Consider the following 18,582-nt stretch of genomic DNA (forward strand, 5'->3'; position numbering starts at 1 on the left):
CTCAACTCAGTTCTTCGTGTCTCAAATACCGCTGTCCAAAAACGACCGGTAAATCTGACATCTCGGTCTGACACTATGGATCTAGGCAATCCATGCAGACGAAATATATGTCTAATGAACAAATCCGCCACTTGCGGGGCACTAACAGACTCCCTAGTCGGAATGAAGTGAGCCATCTTGGTTAGACGATCAACCACCACAAGGATAGAATCATACCCTCCTTGTGTCGTAGGCAGCCCTACAATAAAGTCCATGGAGATGCTCTCCCACTTACTTAGTGGTATTTCCAAGGGCTGTAAAAGTCCGGGTGGCTTCACCCGCTCGGCCTTGCTTACCTGACACGAGAAACACCGTGTCACATATTCATGAATATGCTTTTTCATCTTTGGCCAAAAGAAATCTCGCTTCACGAGATCATATGTCTTCTCGACTCCTGGATGTCCCGCACACGGGCTATCATGGCACTGTCGAATGACTCTGCATGAGATCATTCTGACTAGGTACTACAACCTTGCCATTTCTAACTAGCATACCATCCCTTATGGTATATCTTGCATAAGTTTGGCCTTTTCTGGATGCCAGGTCATCCTTTTCATTTTTTCCGGGTTTTAACACATGAGCCTTAGGCCATAAGCTCTGGACACAAGCTCTGGACAAACTCGTCCACTTTTGAGTTTCTCTAATCTCGGTCATTAGAGCACTCTCTAATACCGTGAAACTCAGGTTGTGCATAATGCGAGACAACGCATCAGCCACCTTATTATCTTTTCCTCTTCGGTACCGAATCGTTAGATTAAACTCCTGCATGAGCTCTGCCCACCTAGCTTGGCGGCCCCTCAAGTCAGGCTGTTTACAAAAATGTTTCAGAGTATCATGATCCACATCCACATAAAACTCTGAACCATACAAGTAATGCCTCCATGTTTTCAAAGCATGGATAACAGCATACAACTCCAATTCATGAGTTGGCCAATTCCTTTGAGAGGAAGAAATCTTCTTGCTTTCAAAGGCTACTGGCCTTCCCTCTTGAAGGAGGACTGCTCCTACCGCAATGCCACTTGCATCGGTTTCTAGGAACAACGGTTTCTGGGGATCAACTATTTCTAACACCAGTCCTGTGACCACAGCTTGTTTTATGGTGTTAAAACTTTCTTGTTGATTCTGTCCCCAAATAAAAGGTACTTTATCTGAGGTCAGATCAGTCAATGGCGATACTATTCCAGAATATCCTTTGATATGCCTTCTATAAAACTGGACAAATCCCAAGAATGATCGCAACGCGGTCAGACTCTGAGGGATTGGCCAAGTTAGTATCACAGCCACTTTCTTCGGATCCATTTCTACCCCCTCTGGAGTAATTATGAATCCTAAATATTCAAGCCTAACCATACACAGTATAGTTTTCTTTTTATTTACATAAAGACTGGCTTTCCTCTAAGTACTGAACACTACTCTCAAGTGTTCACGATGCTCAGTAATACTTTTACTGAATATCAGGATATCGTCAGTAAAATGTACTATGAACTTTCCGATATACGGACGTAGTAAATCGTTCATCAGCATGACGAATGTCGCTGGAGCATTGGTAAGTCCGAACGGCATTACCAAAAACTTGTAATGACCAAACCTGCTTCTGAAAGCGGTCTTATGCACATCCTCGGCTCTAATCCGGATTTGATGGTAGCCACACTTAAGATCTATCTTGCTGAAGATCACGGCTCCATGTAATGCATCTAGCAAATCATCAATCCGAGCCATCGAATACCTGTGCTTAGCAGTGATATTATTCAATGCTCTGCAATCTATACAGAGGCGAAACGTATCATCCTTTTTCTTCTTTAATATCACTGGCGAAGCAAAAGGCGAGAAACTTGGTTGAATCTGCCCGAACTTGAGGTATTCTTCCAGTTGTCTACGCACCTCCGCCTCTTCAGTAAAACTCATTCTATAGGGAGGTCTATTTACAGGTTCTGCCCCCGGGATCAGTTCAATCTTATGTTGAACTTTCCGCTCTGGAGGTAACCCATAAGGTAGTTCATCCCTAAAACATTCAGAGAACTCCTCTGTTATAAGATTAGCCAGCTTGGCCATCTCACCACTTTGCGCAACATTAGTGCTAGCCGAAGAATCATCAACCGGCTCTACCGATGCTGCGCAAAGGAATAAAAACTCTACTTGAGCTTTTCGGATTTCCATCACGGAAACCAACGGTCCCTGAGGTATATCTTTCTCACCTCGCAAGACATAAAGCACATCATTCATCTTGAATTGATATACGTGCTTTTTCCAATCAATGGCTGGATTCTTCCTAGAATGCCACGCCATACCCAGGGCTATATCTGCATGAGCAAGCTTGGTCATTTCAAAATCAAGCTTCTCAGCATAGTCCTGAATCCGAAGCTCCAACTGGGTAACCCTTTGGTCCCATACTTCAGTTGAACTTCCATCTGCCATCCTGACTGTATACGCATAGTCAGATGGACTTGTCTTTAAATTCAGCCTCTTCACGAGCTTGGAGTTAATCACATTGTGAGTTGACGCCGAGTCAAACAACACAATGACATCATGATTGGCCACTTGCCCTTTCATTTTAATTAACTCAGTATCATTAAAGGCTATATACCCCGTTGCTGCGGGCTTAGATAGGATGTTATCAGGTGCACTCGTCACTAGCTTAGCAACAGACACACATAACAAACAATGTACTAACCTCTGAGAAGATCCCGCTAGCTGAATCTGCATCTCTTCCGCTCTGGGACTTCCCTGCATCTCCACGTCGCACTCTGAGATCACCATCTCAGCCATCCGATGATCTTTGTTACGTGGACAATCCTTCCACTGATGAGGCTGAAGGCAACCAAAACATAAGCCTTCTCTCCTCGCTTTTTCCCTTTGTTCTAGGTTCAAGGGAGACTTGGACCAAGCCCGGGCTGCCATTGGGGTTACTTTCCTTTTCACTCCAATGTTTTCACTCCAATGGTGGTACTTGGTTTAGGAGTTTCAGCTGGTCTCGCCTGCTTGGCTTGACCACTCGGCTGCGAACCACTCCCTCTACTAGCCCACTTCTTCTTAAACCCAGATTTCTTCGGATACCCATACTGGGTTCCGACCTGTGCAAACCCACTTGGCTTGCTGCCCTTGGCATCCTCATAGTTCAGGGCTATAGCTATTGCATCATCTAACGTGTTCGCGTACTTAGCCCGAACTTCCATTTTTATTCGATCATTCAATCCAAATATGAAATCTTTCACTTGGATTGATTGAGGCAGGGGTTCGTCAACCTTCATTACACTCTCTCGAAACTTATCAGTGTATTCTGCCACTGATAAATTTCTCTGACGAAGGTTCCTATATTGATCCCAAGCTCGGGATGCTTCGTCAGGAGGTAAGAAGTGTTTCCTAAACTCTCTTTTAAACCCCTCCCAGGTAGTGGATGCTATACCATCTTTTTGTTGTTTGATCCACCACCGATCCGCTGCCTCACTAAACATGTGGGTGGCCTCACGGATCTTCTTGATGTCATTTCTGATTTCACAAATGGCGAACGCCTCGTCCCATTTGTGTAACCAGGTCTCAATGACATCGGAGCTACGCTCGTTCATCCGACCAGAATACTTTTCCGGTCTGTAATTGGCAATATTTGGCACTTTAACGTTCCTAGGCTCGACCGTATGGACACTAGACTCCGGTTCCATTGGAGCCTTTCCCTTCTCCTCTCGAGAAGGTCTGGCGGACATACTATGTATCGCTCTCCTAAGTTCGGACTGCCCTGCATTGGCCTGTAATTGCTGCGCTAACAACTGTTGCAAGGCATCCTCCAGCAATGCAATCCTGCCAGATAAAGTGTGAGCTACTGGGCGCGACACCTGCTGGGTCGGCCGGACTCCTGATTCACCAGGGTCCCTCCTGGAAGCTCCTTCTTCTGCTTTTATTCTGTTCAATGGGGGTTTTGGTTTGTTTTGTTTTGTTTTGATTTGGGGTTTTTTTTTTTTTTTTTTAACACCACTAGCAAGCTGTATTTACCAGCTGATACAATCCAGTGTACTAACAGTCTAACACAATTCCCTATACTAGGGAATTCCTGCAATCCCACATTCACACTGATCAGGCATTTAACATAGGCATATATCTCAGATGGCGCTTTTCCCTATACTAGGGAAATTCCTGCAAACTGACTCTGACTGAAGCACACAGGCATATGCACAGGCATAATCTGTCCCTGCTACAACATTAAAGCCTCATGCAGGCTGATCATTCACGAGATCCTGTCTATGAAAATAGAGCATCACCCGACTAAATCAAGGAGAAAAAAAAACAACATGAAACTACTGGAGGTCGAAGAGAGCTCCCTGGTCATCCACGAACAGCCACGCTCCCTTTTGGTTCCATGCAATTCGAGTCCCCGAAGCCTGCAGCCTCCACGTACTGCCTGCTCGCAAATAATACCAATTTCCACGTAACAATCAACACGCCTCTGCCTACGAACTATTTACATGACCATGCATGGCTCTAACTGTACGTCACGTCGTTCGTCGACCACGCATCGTCCAATTCACATATCTGTAATTCGTCGAATGAGTCCGTCGTATGGAGGTCACGAGTAGCAGGACCCTCCTGCGCTCTTCATCTACCTTGTTTCGTCAAGTTACCTTACGGGAACCCTCCACTCCAGCAACAGCACAGATGCCTGCGTGTCCCGCTCCTACGCTCTGCAACCATTCAATTCCGTTAACCGCTCTCTTGATTACATTCCGTCGAGTTGCCTTACGGGAGCGCCATCTATCACGGACATCGTCAGCAGCTTCGTTGCGGAGCTTCGTTGCGATCAGCCCGTCGCCTCGCCACCTATGTGAGTCTACAAGCTGTCTGCGTAGCCTTGGAGGGCTCTAACTGTAAGTCCGCCAGGGAAGCAGGTCGACACCTACTTCGGACCAGTCAGCCACGTAACACCTCGAAGGTCTTCATTCCGTCACAGTCTTCCTATTCGACGCCGTTTGTGTAGGCCAGCGTTGATCAAACCCCGCCGTCAAGCCCATGAACAGTCCCGTTCTTCTGCACGTCACATATCCCTTGATCTCTCCATAAGCTCTGATACCAATTATAACAATGATCTATCTAATCTCTACTTCATATCACGGGAGCAGCACCATGAATCACCTCCCAGCCAATTCTTGCTGAGGCTAACAAGCAGACAGAGATATTCCATTCGAAAATCAACGTGAATAATTTCCTTCTCTTCTCTCTCTAGCCTCAACAAGCCCCAATTCCCTAGATAGATCTAGATGCCATATGTCATCCATATAGGGCCTTCCTAATGCAACATTTCACCCCTCTCTTGGGATGCATTAAATCCTTTGCCCCTGGCACAATCTTTGCACTAGGCCCTTGGCCTTAGATCTACCTAGTCTGGTGCTATCAGCCCTCACCTAGGACCTTGACATTAATTCCCTCCAGATCATTTACATGAAGCCCAAACAAATATATCACAAAGATAGATCCTATAAGGGAAATGTCGACTGATTCTTCTGAGGTCATGCTACCTCAGCTAGAGCGTAACATATAGGAAGGAACGTGGCGGAGAGAAAGAGTCTAAAGCAGGTGGGGCAGCATATGCCATTTTGGGTGCCTTACCTCAGCCCTAGTAAGCTGCAGGTGCACATGGATTTATACAGCTATACATATATTCTTTTGGCTGTACATCTGAGTATTCTATCTTCCAGACCTGCATGCACATGGAGTGAGTTCGTGTTTCTTGTTGAGCTGTGTGCACTCGGGGAAATCTTCAGCTGCGGGGAGTTGGCTAGCAAGCATGCTCTCTTGTTTGACATGGTATCCCACTTGACATGGTAGTGGATAGAACATCTTGTATTCTCTAATAACATACTCGCTCACTAATTATGCCTAGGTGCAGAAGTGTGAATGATAACATGGAGGAACCTTGGTTCTATATAATTACTGCTTCATACTTGCAATTCATAGGAGACCCATGCTAAATGTGGTAACAAAGGTGAGGGTATAATTTAAAGCAATGTCTCTTTTTCAGGTCATAAGCACATCTCCAACCAAGCAATGAAGATAAATCAAAGCTATGCTGTGCAAGAAAGAGAACTTTGACTCTCTTTCTCCTGTGTTTAGACCATCGTTATAATTTACTTTAGTATAATAGATAAGCCTAGCATGTCTTCTCAGTTGGCAACCAAAAGAATAATTTGCAGGAAAAACATTGCAACCCTTGGTTTTCACTGCAGATTTACATTTAGAGGCCAGGATGACAAATCCTTAAAGAAAGAGTACATCTCCATTAGAAAATGTATGTTTCCATTCTTCGTGAGAAGAGGCAAGAATTTAAAAGAGGGCGTAGTACAAAAGAGGACTTTTATCCTTCGCATTTAGGGATGTCTTTAAAGACTGAGTGAGCCTATTTCAAAACGTCCAGCTACTCCTTGTGGTACTCATGGCGTTCCAATGTTGAAAATTGAATTGGGAAAGCAAAACATAATGACGAGAAACTTACTCCCGAAATCGGTCAACTGACCCCAACTAAGCTACATGATCTGAAATGCCTCTAGTTTCCTACCTAAAATCAGGATTTCATTTTATATAGTCAAACCAAAATTTACTGGTACGTAGCAGACAAGAGATGCCATTCTATGCACTGTTGTAATACCGACCTCAAGCAAAACCTATTGCTTATCTTCCTTTGGGACACCTTTCTCAGATGCCTGGGTTTGAATTTCCCTCGGTTTCGTTGCTCCAGCTCTGTGGGGACCAAGGGGAAAGCCAAACTGATTCAATAAACCCTCTCAAGCATCCAGAAAGATTAGGGCTAGATAACACCAATTTATACAAGTACGCACTCGACAGAGGAGCTTGAAGCTGCTTCCTTCTCCAGCCATTTACGGATGTGGCGAACATTTTTGCTCAAGATCTCGGAAGACTGTTTGACGTCACCCCTGAGAAGCATCCAAACAGCACCAACTCCAACGACTGTTATCAGAAAGTTGCTGAGCGCCATAGCCTTTGTCGTCGTCGCACGTATAAGCGCTCGTGTCACACGTGTGGAACCTAACAAGTACTTGGCAATTGGTTCTCTCAAAGGAAAACAATTGTCAACATGAATGAATGATTCATTTGCAACACCTATGATGGAAGCCCGTGTATAGGATAGTTCGAATGATTTGCAAACTCGGTGAGAGAGAGAGAGAGAGAGAGAGAGAGAGAGTTTTCTTAAAAAAAGAGAGTGTGTGTGAGTGAAAGAGAAAGAACCAAAATAGAAGGGGGCCACGTGGTGAAAAATGGTGTGGGACACTTTTTTAAGAAAAGTGTAACGATAGCACTGCCTGGAAGGCAGTGCTAAAAACAAGTGAGTACAAGTAATGTGAGCGCTCCCTTAGGTTGTGCCAAAAGTCAAATGGGTGATTACTTTGCAACACCTATGATGGAAGCTCTTGAGTAGAACCATTGGAAAATTTGAATGCTATAATGCAACCTCTTGCAAATGCAAAGCCATTTGCAAACTCTGTGTGTGTGTGTGTGTGTGTGAAAGAGAGAGAGAGAGAGAGAGAGAGAGAAAGAGAGAGATGAGTGAGTAAGAGAGAGAGAGAGAGAGAGAGAGAGAGAGAGAGAAGGGGGCAACCTGACAAGAAATGGTGTGGGACACTTTTCTTAGCCTACCCTCACTAATTGGAGGTTCTAGCTAAGGATGAAAAAAAGACATGTTTTCCAAATTAGCATTTGGACTTTTATGATTGGGCTACGTTGCACTTGCTCCTTGGATCCCATCTTTTTCTCCCCCTTTCTCTCTATCTTCCTCCTTCTCTCTCTTTCTCTTGCTATTTGCATCCCATCTTTTTCTCCCCCCCCTTCTCTCTCTCTCTCTCTCTCTCTCTCTCTCTCCTGCAGCCTGTTTCTCAGCAGCTTCTCCCTCTCTACAGTAGCTTCTCCTGCAGCCTGTTTCTCAGCAGCTCCTCTTGCAGCCCTTTCTCTACCGAGTTTAGAAATCTGAGCTCCCAGTCTGCTTCGCAAAATCGCTCCAATCCTACCAAAAACTGTTTCCCCTCCAGCACGCCGACTACGACAACGACCACGACCACGACGACCACCAGCAGACTCAACCGAAGAGGCGACGGTTTGGGAGCGGAGATCGTCGGGACTTTTGTTCTGGTGTACACAGTCTTCTCTACCGTAAGAGTAATCCCTCAGCGACGTCTCTTTCTCTCTGGTTGAGGTCGGTGTTTGCCTTTGCTTTGCACCTGCTGGAGTTTATGCTCTCTCTTTCTCTCTGGTTGTGGAAACATACATGGCTACTCTTAATGAAGGAGATGCCACACCAGAGATCGCAAATGAGGCTGAATTTCACACACCGGGAAAGACACAAAAAATCCCCAAGTTTCGTATCCGGAAAGGCAGAGAATGGAGGCTCTCTCCAAGCTCAAAGAGATTGGGAAAAACCCCCAAGATGATTGATGAAGTAGTATTTAACAAGATGTACAAATTGGTAAGAGCAGAGATGCGCACCATGCGGGAGGAAATTATGCAAGAAGTCGAGACACAAGCAAAAGTAACGTATGAGCAAATAAAGAAGCAGATGGAAACCGAAGTATGCAAAGCCAAGAAGGAAATGGAAAAGCAGCTCAAAGTTGAAATGCAAGAACTGAAAGCGAACATGCAAGCACAGTTACTGTGTGAAGTGCAATCTAGATTGTGGGCTGAAGTGGAAGTACACCAAGTATTGCTACAAAAGGATATGCATAAGATTATGAAAGATTATGTAAATGCTGAGACAAGGGCCATGGAATCGGTAAAAGATAAGGAAATGGCAGAATTGAAATCGCAATTTGAGGCTTGTAAAAATGATGTATCTGCAGCCATGGACAAAGAGTCTCAGAAAAGCAGGGAGGCAATTGCAGCCGTGGAGGCAAGTGTTGTTAAAGTGAAAGCAAATGTTGAAAAAGAGGTGCATACTTGGGCCGAGGTGGCTAAAGATGCAAAAAAACAAGCACAAGAAGTGGGCACTGAGATGAAAGAAAACGCACCATGGATTGAAGTGGTCAAGAAAAACAAAGGAGTAACAGCTAATAAAATAGAGGTCATGAATGCCACACTAGAGGAAGAGGCAAGGAGAAAGGCTCGGATCTTGCATGTTAGAATTGTGGGATGGGAACAAAAAGAGGATGCCACTAAAGATGCGAAGGCGCTAGCATTGAGGATAGGGGTGGAAAGTGTACCTATTGCTGTTGCATGGCGGGTAGGAAAAGATGACACCTGGCCCAAGGCCTTGATTTTATGATTTGAGGACATGGGGGGAAAAAAGGCATTTTTGTCCAAAAGGACAGCCCTCAAAGGTCAGAAGATCTACTTAGATGAGGACCTCACTCCTGCACAAGTGGCACATAGGAAGGAATGCATGCCAAAGGTGCTTGAAGCCCGGGAACAGGGCAAGTGGGCCGTGTACAAAGATGGGAGAGTTATCATCACAGAGAGGAGATCCACATGACGGTATGGCCTCGGAGACTTTAAGGTTCAGTATATGGAACTGTAATGGTTCTGTGAGGCTAGATGCAGGCTATTTTGAGGATTCTTTTAGGCATGCGAATATCGCTATTTACACAGACACACCAGTGCAAGGGGAGGAAACTTCCAGATGTTAGAGGTTTTAGGTGGGAATCAGTATGCCGACCACAGCCACGGATGGCAGGAGGGACTAGAGGCTCTAGGGGAGTAGCAGTATTGTACAGAGAGGATGACATAGTACATGTCGTTCATATAGATGCAGAAGCCAGATACATGTGGATCCTAGTGGACAGAGGGGACCCCAGGGATTTATATGTAGCTGCATGCTACTTTCCACCTGCCTACTCGAGGTATGCACCTGAGGGTGAGTCGCCGTACTTGCCATTATATGAGGACATTATGAGATATGCGAGCATGGGGGAGATATTGCTAGTGGGGGACTTTAATGCCCGTACACACTTGAGGCAGACATCAATATATGACTCGAGTGATGCCATCTACAGAGAGATCAACGCAGAGGAGGTGGGTTTGCATAGGTCGGCACAGGACTTGGGAGATGTGACAGAATATGGTACACATTTCTTAGCATTAGGGAGTGCCCATGGATTGATTATCTTCAATGGTCTGTCTTATTGGCTAGGTTCAGATGCTCTTACATGCTGGAACCCAAAAGGAGGTGCTAGTACAGTTGATTATTTGATGGGGTTGCCGTCTCTAATCCCACAGATCCGTGATTTCAGTGTATCTATAGCAGACCCATTGGAGTGGCTGCGGACCATGCTATATTGAGGTTTATTGTGTCAGGAGGATGCTGGAGGGGGGTAGTCAGGCCTTCGTTTCAGAGACAACCTAGATACCAATTCATGGAGGAGACTGCTACAGTGTATGGAGATGCAGTGTGGGACAAAATTATGGTGCTAGACCCTCATGGTCCCCTGGAGGAGATCACTCGTGGTTTGACAGAGGTATTACATGTGTCAGCACAGTATGCATTCCCACACACAACAATATCATCCACCCCTCCTTGTAGCACTGCCCCACACAATAGTTGCTATGACGATGAGTGTCGTATGATGCGCAGACAATTACAATAGGAGGTTGCTACAAACACTCGGACACACAAGCAAGCCAAGGCCATCTTCTCACGCCTAATACGGAAGAAGAAACGGGCCTACTTAGCTAGATTGGAGGCAGAGATCTACCAATTATTCTTGGGACAGAACAGCAAGAAGGCATGGAGGATGTTTCAGGAGAGACAGCCTGGTACACCGATTGTAGCACCAGAAGCTTGGGCCGACTATGCGCAGTCATTATATGATATACTAGGACAGCCACCGATTCCGTACCCACAGGATACGAGGCCTACATATTGCTCCTTCTTCAAATTACATATGGTCAATGATGCCATTGACAGATTGGGACATGGAAAGGCTTTGGATCATGATGGATTAGCGGGAGAGCACTTCATGTACGCACGGGACATTGTGGCACCGCTTCTTGTGCATGTGTTTAATAGAGCAGTTTGTGAAGGATTCCCCCCTAGCTGGACAGAGCATACCATTGTACCACTCTTTAAGAGTGGAGATCCGATGATGCCCAACAATTATAGGACTATCATGATTGGCCACTGCCTAGCCAAGATATATTGATCCATCTTGGAAAAGGAGTTGAGCAGATGGGCAGCAATGCATGGACACAGAGCGGTAGGACACGCAAGTTTTAGGCGAGGTTATACCACTTTGGATCACATCCTGACTCTCCGGGCACTCATAGAGGAAGGCAAACATCATCATAAAAAGATATATTGTTGCTTTGTAGACTTCCGCAAAGCCTTTGACACAATCCCATGGACCAGGCTGATGGAAAGACTACTGGATATTAGAGTACCACATGAGATGCAGTGGGGGATATATGCCTTGTATGAGATGGTGATGGGCCGAGTTAAAGCACCTAGAGGGCTGTCAGATGCAGTTATGAGTACTATTGGTGTGAAGTAGGGGTGCCCTCTCTCTCCCACACTATTTGGCATATACATTGATGAGCTCTCAGAGTATATCAACAGGATAGGAGGACCCAGAGCCAGGCTAGCAGGAGTGTTGATACCCATATTGCTCTATGCAGATGATGTAGTTTTGATTGCAGATTCCCCGAAAGGATTACAAAGACATTTAGATGCGCTACAAGCTTTTTGTGAGGACAGGGATCTATTAATAAACCTTGGGAAAACCAAGGTGATGGTATTTAATACTACACAGGCTTGGGTAACGCGCTCAGGACAACAGTTCACTTTCAAAGGTGAGACAGTAGAGCAGGTACGATCTTATGTGTACCTCGGGGTGATCTTTTCTGGTCCACAATTTTCATTGAGAGCCGCGATTGATGCCAGATTGGATAGAGGCTATGCAGCTTTGGGGGTACTAGAGAGACAGTGTGCACATGTACAGTTCCAAGAGCCACGCACAAAATTATGGTTTTTTGAGACATTGGTGGTGCCCACACTACTTTATGGTGCAGCTATATGGGGCCCCAGTGTAGGGGGTGCAACAAAGTGGAGGAGATTGGAAAGGCCATTAGTGACACTGATTGCCCGCATGATCCGGAGCAAGCCATCTATAGCACATCCGATAATACGAGCTGAATTAGCAGCTGCTCCACTAGTGACTGAGGCTCTGTTCCAAGCAGTAACTTGCATACATAGATTGTGGGATCTACCTGGCTCCAGATATGCACAGTTGGCTATGATATCATCGAGGCAGCTAGCAGAGGAGGGTCGAACATGGTGCTAGTATGCTCAGCTATAGAGATGGTTTGTAGAGCATGAGTTGACAATGGATGCACTCCCACCCTTTCAATACAGTTTGTCCCAAGTTAGCCCTGTCTCGCCATGACTGAAACAAGATCATTAGAGCTGATATTGTCAAGTTGGAGACTGAGAGAACCTGGACTAGACCACATGAGCCCCTAGGGAAGAAGATGGCACACTACCAGAACCATTTTCTTCATTTATCTCAAGATGAACTTATAGCCAGGCCAGCATACATGGACACACCTATCTCACGGGCTACGTAGTATTATTGGCCAAATTCGAACCTCATCACATCAGTTGAGAATAGAGACAGGGAGATACATCCACACAACCCATCAGGATCGGATATGTCAGTTATGCCAGCAAGAGGAGGAGACAGAGGAGCATTACGTATGTAGATGCACGGTATATTATGAAATCCGAGGAAGATACCACTGTCTATTCAGAAAGGGATTTGGCCCACTCCGTAGGGTGATGGAGTACGAAGATAAAAAATGCTTGGGTTTGTTTTTATCAGAGCTCAGGCGACATAGAGAGACTTTGTTGGGAGACAGACAACCAAGACCACCAGCCCCACCCAGGCAAAGTACACTCAGAGACTTCTTCATTGCCAGCACCTCAGCTAGTTTTATGCCCTCCCCACCATCAGAAACCCCTGGCGCCACCACCACCTTATCACACACAGGCAAATTGCCACACTCTAGTGGTGTGATTTTGGACCGAGCCATCACCATGTCTAGGTCACGGAGGCCCAGGCCCCCAAGACCCCATGCTCGGCACCCATATCTTCATCGAATCCGTGCCATCATTGCCAAACATTGGAAACGTGTGGCACCGAGTTATGAGATCCTAGAGCTGCCCATGATTGGGATTTTTGACATAAGAAGAGTGCAACCTTTTTATTAATTAGCTTTCTGCCTATGCTGATCAATTGGTACTTTTAGTAAATACTTGCTTGGTATTTCATTAGTTTTGGGTCACTTGCAGTCCCTCTGACTGTAAGTACCTTTAGTAGCTCTCAGCCTTCAGCTTATTTATTTTGTTGTTCTCTTTGATGAGACAACACTAGCAGATGTATCAACTGTTTTAGTCTCATAGGCCGTTTGGCCTTTTAGAGACGTTTATATCTATCTATCTCTCTATCTATCTATCTCTCTTTCTCTCTCTCTCTCTCTCTCTCTCTCTCTCTCTCTCTCTCTCTCTCTCTCTTCTTCTTCGTCTCTCTCTCTCAGCAAGCCACTTTTTGGCCTGCCCTGAGGGAAGGTCTAATTGGAGGTTCTAGTTGCAGATGAGAAAAAGATTGTATTTTTGAAATTAGCATTTTGATTTTTATGATTGGGCTAAGTTGCACTTGCTATTTGCATCCCATTTTTTTCTCCCCCTTTCTCTCTCTCTTCCTTCTTCTCATCTCTCTCTCTCTCTCTCTCTCTCTCTCTCTCTCTCTCTCTCTCTCTCTTTGTCCCCTTCTTCTTCTTCTTTTTCTTTTTCTTCTTCTTCTTCTCCCTCCCTCCCTCCCTCCCTCCCTCCCCCTCTCTCTCTCTCTCTCTCTCTCTCTCTCTCTCTCTCTCTCTCTCTCTCTCTCTCTCTTCTTCTCTCTCTTGGCAGGCCACATGAATAAAATTCATCTTGTTTACGCAAGTGTTAGTATAGCACTGCGTCTCTCTCTCTCTCTCTCTCTCTTCTTCTCTCTCTTCGCAAGCCACATGAATAAAATTCATCTTGTTTACGCAAGTGTTAGTATAGCACTACCTACAAGGCAGTGCTAAAATGCCCACACTGTAGTCTCTTCACACTCATGAAAAATTTTACGTAGAATCCGAGTCATGAAGGGCCGAGAAAATATTTTTGAGCAGAGACCTCATATGTGCACTCAACTGAGTGTTTGCGATACTTCCGCCAATCCGCGTGCTATGCAGGAATTGAACCCTCTGCACACTAGCTGAGTCTTACAACCTTACCATCCAAGATAGCCATTTTTTGTGACTATGTTGTGGAGCATTTATTACATAAACATGTAAGAAAACAATACAACGTCTGTGCTCAACAGATAACAGGATCTCGTACGCAAGAGAGAAAAGCAGATAGTATGGAGAATCAAAAAAATTTGATTACTGTAGAACTGATACAATAGATGGCGCTGCCTCCCAACTGTGCGCTCCTGTGTGAGGAGCTTCGATGGCGTGCCAAAAAAAGTAGAGGACGGAGGCTGGATACTAAGGAATCAGGGTTGCTGTAGCCAGTGATGAAATGGGCTCCACGAGCTTGCTCTTATATAGACACTAGTCGTAGTCAGTTAGACCTAATTGGGTGACCGACCCAATCCGCCCAAAACGGTCGACTGGGGGTCGGTCCCGAAATAGGCCATCGACCACACGATAGAACCGTGGCATAAAATAGAGCAACTAACCTACAGTTCGGCCCAGAGCCATCCGGGATCATCTGGGGCTCCAAACGGGCCCCGCAACCCGAGAGTGGGCTACCCTGGGAAATGCTCCGTCTACCCTTAGTGCGATCAGTCATGGGATGCCTTCCCACACTTGCATGTAGCCTAGTTGGCGGTGTGCCAACTCTATCTGAAGCCGTCCAGCCATCAGGCCACACATGGCCCCCATCTGGTGTCCAAACTAGGACCTACCGGATAACCAAGGTACTCAAATGCCTTCTCCTCATATGGGGGGCTTATAAGTAGAGTTAGCTGGTTCCCGCGTAGTTACACCGAGAGTGGAACATTGATATCTAACACCCCCCCTCAATGTCCACCCGCAAGTGAACTTACTTTTTCGGCCCAATGCCAAGTCGATGAAGATGCCTCTCCAGCAAGTCTCTTTCAAGAGCCTTCGTGAAGATGTCCGCAGCATTCTCTATAGTCGGACAGTACACTAAGTCGACCTCTCCATCCATGATGAGCTCGCATACAAAGTGATATTGAATCTCAATGTGTTTTGTGCGAGCGTGGAACACAAGGTTCTTTGCAATCGCCATGCAACTCTGATTGTCACATGATAACTGCGTAGGCTTGTTCTGCACTGCACCCATGTCCCCTAAAATCCTCCTCAACCACACTGCCTCGCAAGAAGCAAAGCATGCTAATTTGTACTCAGCCTCGGTAGAAGAAAGAGCAACTGTAGGTTGCTTCTTGCTGACCCATGACACAACTCCAGATCTAAGTGAGAAACAATAACCTGTCACTGATCTCCTGCTGTCCACGTCTCTTGCCCAATTCGAATCACAGAATCCGGTCAAGATGTTGCCCTTGGTATAGGTGATGCCATAATCAAGTGTGCCTTTGATGTATTTCAGCACCCACATCCCTGCCCTCCAATGGTTCTCCAGGGCTTATTGGAAAACCTGCTTAGTACACCAATCACAAAGCTGATGACTAGCCGTGTGTTGCACAAGTAAATTAAACTGCCCACAAGCCTTCTGTACTTTGCTTTGTCCACTAGTGGTGATGAATCCTCGTTTGAGAGCTTCACGCCAACCTCCATAGGGTACCAGCTGACTTGCACTCAGCCATGCCAAATGCCTTCAGTATCTCTCCAGCATACTTCAGCTGTGAAATGAAGATCTGTTTTGGCTCTTGCCAAACTTCAATCCCCAAACAGAAATGCATCAGTCCGAGGTCTATCATTTCAAACTCTCTTCCTAGCAAATTCTTTATCTACGAGATCTTGTCTTCATGGTTCCTTGTTATGACAAGGTCGTCCACATAAAGGACCACGATCATACACCTCCCTCCTGTGAAGATATACAAATTTGCATCAGATGGGCTCCTCCTAAACCCGTTTTGTAGAAAGTAGGCATCAATCCGCTGGTACCATGCTCGTGGGGCCTGTTTCAGCCCGTAGAGTGCCTTCTTCAGTTTACAGACTTTACCTTCTAAACCGGGGACCACAAAACCTAGTGGTTGTTCCACGTATACCTCCTCCTTGAGATCTCCATTCAGAAAGGCATATTTTACATCCATCTGAAACACGGGCCAACTTCCCTGGGCTGCTAAAGCCAAAACACTGCGAATTGTGGTTAGTCGAGCTGTGGGAGCAAAAGTCTCTTGATAATCAAAACCATGTACCTGTGCGAATCCTTTTGCCACGAGCCGAGCCTTGTACTTATCCAACGTGCCGTCGGACTTGTACTTGGTCTTGTACACCCGATTACCTTGCGTTTTGGTGGTCAATCCACAAGGTCCCAAGTGTTGTTCTTCATTATGGAGCCATACTCTGACTGCATAGCCTCCATCCACCTATCATCACCTTGTGCCTCTTCAAGACACTTGGGTTCATCAGCACGGATCACCTCTGTCATCAAAGCATAGTTGACTAAGTGTTCCTGCACCCTTCTTTGCTCCTCTAATCTCTTGGACCGGTGGTGTTCGGATGGTTCCTCCTTAATGGCTGGAGGTTCTCTGCCATCCAAAAGCTTCTTTACCCACTTTGGGAATGGTCGTTGCCGTTGTGGTTCTAGAGGCTCTTCTTCCTCTTCTTTATCTATAATCCTCCCAAGCACCGTTGGGGGAGTTCGGTCGGCTGTTGGTGGTTGTACTGGATGATATCCTGGTCCTGGTTGTCTGGGAAGGAAGCATCCTCCTCCAATTGATGCGGCTGTTCTGAGAAAACCACATCGCGACTTACTATTACCTTCTTGGTAACAGGGTTATAGAGACGGTAACCCTTTGCCTCTTCACTGTAGCCCAAGAAAATACACTTCCAGCTCTTTGGTTTCCATTTGGTCCTATTAGCATCAGTGACATGCACAAAACAGTCACATCCAAAAACTCTGAAATGTGCAGCTGAAGGTTTCTTACCAGAAAAGGCCTGCAGTGGAGCCATCCCATTCACAGCCTTTGTGTAGCTATGATTCAGAATGTAAACTACAGTGTTACATGCTTCAACCCAGAAAGCCTTTGGCAAATCTTTCCCTTTCATCATACTCCTGTCCATTTTGCAGATGACGCGCATCTTGCGTTCTGCTACTCCATTTTGCTGTGAAGTATGTGGCGGGGATTTCTGCCTCGATCCCGTGACTTTTGCAGTAACTTTCGAATTCAGTTGATGTGAACTCTCCACCTCTGTCTTATCTCAATTTCTTCATCTTCCTCCCCATTTCTTTCTCGACCATTACATGCCATTCATTGAACTTACTAAAAGCCTCGTCTTTAGTCTTCAGAAAGTATATCCATATCCTTCTACTGTAGTCGTCGATCAGCGTCATGAAGTAGTAGGAACCACCCAAAGCTTCTGTCTCCATCTTTCCACAGAGGTCCGTGTGAATGAGCTCTAGAGGAGCCTTTGCCCTGTTGGCCTCTTTAGGAAAGGACTGCCGATGCTGCTTGCCCATCATGCAAGCTTCACATACATCGGGCAGATCTGTAATTTCTAGTAGGTCTGCAATCATTCCACTTTTATGCATCTCCTTTAAAGAATTAAGGTTTAGATGACCAAACCTCTCATGCCACAGCTTAGTGTTCTTCACATCGGCTCGAGCACTGAAAGCTGAGAGTTCATAGATGTTGCACCGTGTACCTTTACCAATGACCTTCCCTTAAAGTCCAAAATCTGTGCGCCATTCTTATCGAATTGAACTTTGAGGTCCCGATCTGCGATCGCAGAAACGGACAACAAGTGCCTCTTGATATTTGGCACATAAAGAACATCGGACAACTGTTTTACAACTCCATCTGACTTGAGAGCAATCGTACCTTTTCCTTTTGCTGGACATTTTGCATCATTGCCGACTGCTACCAGGATGTCATTCCCTACCGGCTGTAGAGAGGTATACCAATCCTTCCGACCGGTCATGTGGCGCGATGCACCACTGTCAATAATCCAAGGTTCATCCGCAGGTACATGAACTGCCTCCGTGCAAATCTCCTCAATTGCTACGAATAGCTCTACTGGTACTGCCTGCGCGCTGTTGTTGGACTCTTTCTTTACTCCGTTCTTCTCATCTGCAATCTTCTTTCGGTGCTCATTCTGCTTGTGCCCTGCCTTGTTGCAATAGAAGCACTTGATCTTCTTCTTTCTCTTTTTATCATCAAAAGAAGATGGGTTACCAGAGTCCTTACCCTTACCTTTCTTTGATCTAGCATAGAAAGCCGAATCTTCTCTAGTCCTCGTCTTTTGACGCATCTCCTCCTCCGGAAGCATTGCGCTGAAATCCTCAAAGTTGAGGGGTGACTTCTGTTCTGCGCATTCAGCGCCATAACAAGACCGTCGTACTTTGGTGGGAGAATCCGTATGCACCTTCGTGCTAGATTCTTGCTG

At 45.8% G+C, this 18,582-nt stretch overlaps 1 protein-coding gene and 2 pseudogenes across 1 annotated transcript; 2 read left to right on the top strand and 1 right to left on the bottom strand.

Annotated features, from left to right (window-relative positions):
- Positions 1 to 6,292: 6,292 nt before the first annotated feature.
- LOC147887743 (uncharacterized) lies at positions 6,293 to 7,061 on the bottom strand. Its single transcript, XM_087393816.1, has 2 exons — positions 6,858 to 7,061; positions 6,293 to 6,759 (listed from the first exon to the last, which is right to left on the bottom strand). Exons 1-2 carry the CDS (start codon positions 7,013 to 7,015, stop codon positions 6,684 to 6,686), a joined length of 234 nt encoding a protein of 77 aa, XP_087249942.1. The 5' UTR covers positions 7,016 to 7,061; the 3' UTR covers positions 6,293 to 6,683.
- A 1,238-nt stretch (positions 7,062 to 8,299) lies between these two features.
- LOC147887744 (uncharacterized) lies at positions 8,300 to 9,496 on the top strand (annotated as a pseudogene).
- A 4-nt stretch (positions 9,497 to 9,500) lies between these two features.
- Positions 9,501 to 12,314, top strand: LOC147887745 (uncharacterized; annotated as a pseudogene).
- The last annotated feature ends 6,268 nt before the right edge of the window (positions 12,315 to 18,582 follow it).

This window comes from Dipteris shenzhenensis, chromosome 22, assembly GCF_047967505.1.
Source record: "Dipteris shenzhenensis isolate YYH24624 ecotype China chromosome 22, Dip_SZ_1.0, whole genome shotgun sequence".
In the NCBI taxonomy this organism is placed as follows: Eukaryota; Viridiplantae; Streptophyta; class Polypodiopsida; order Gleicheniales; family Dipteridaceae; genus Dipteris; species Dipteris shenzhenensis.

Bases quoted from the DNA above. Each gene is read 5' to 3' on its own strand.
- LOC147887743 (XM_087393816.1), bottom strand. From the start codon at position 7,015: ATGGCGCTCAGCAACTTTCTGATAACAGTCGTTGGAGTTGGTGCTGTT. The intron at 6,760-6,857 runs GTGCGTACTTGT...TGGTCCCCACAG, and splicing joins GCTTCAAGCTCCTCTGTCGA to AGCTGGAGCAACGAAACCGA.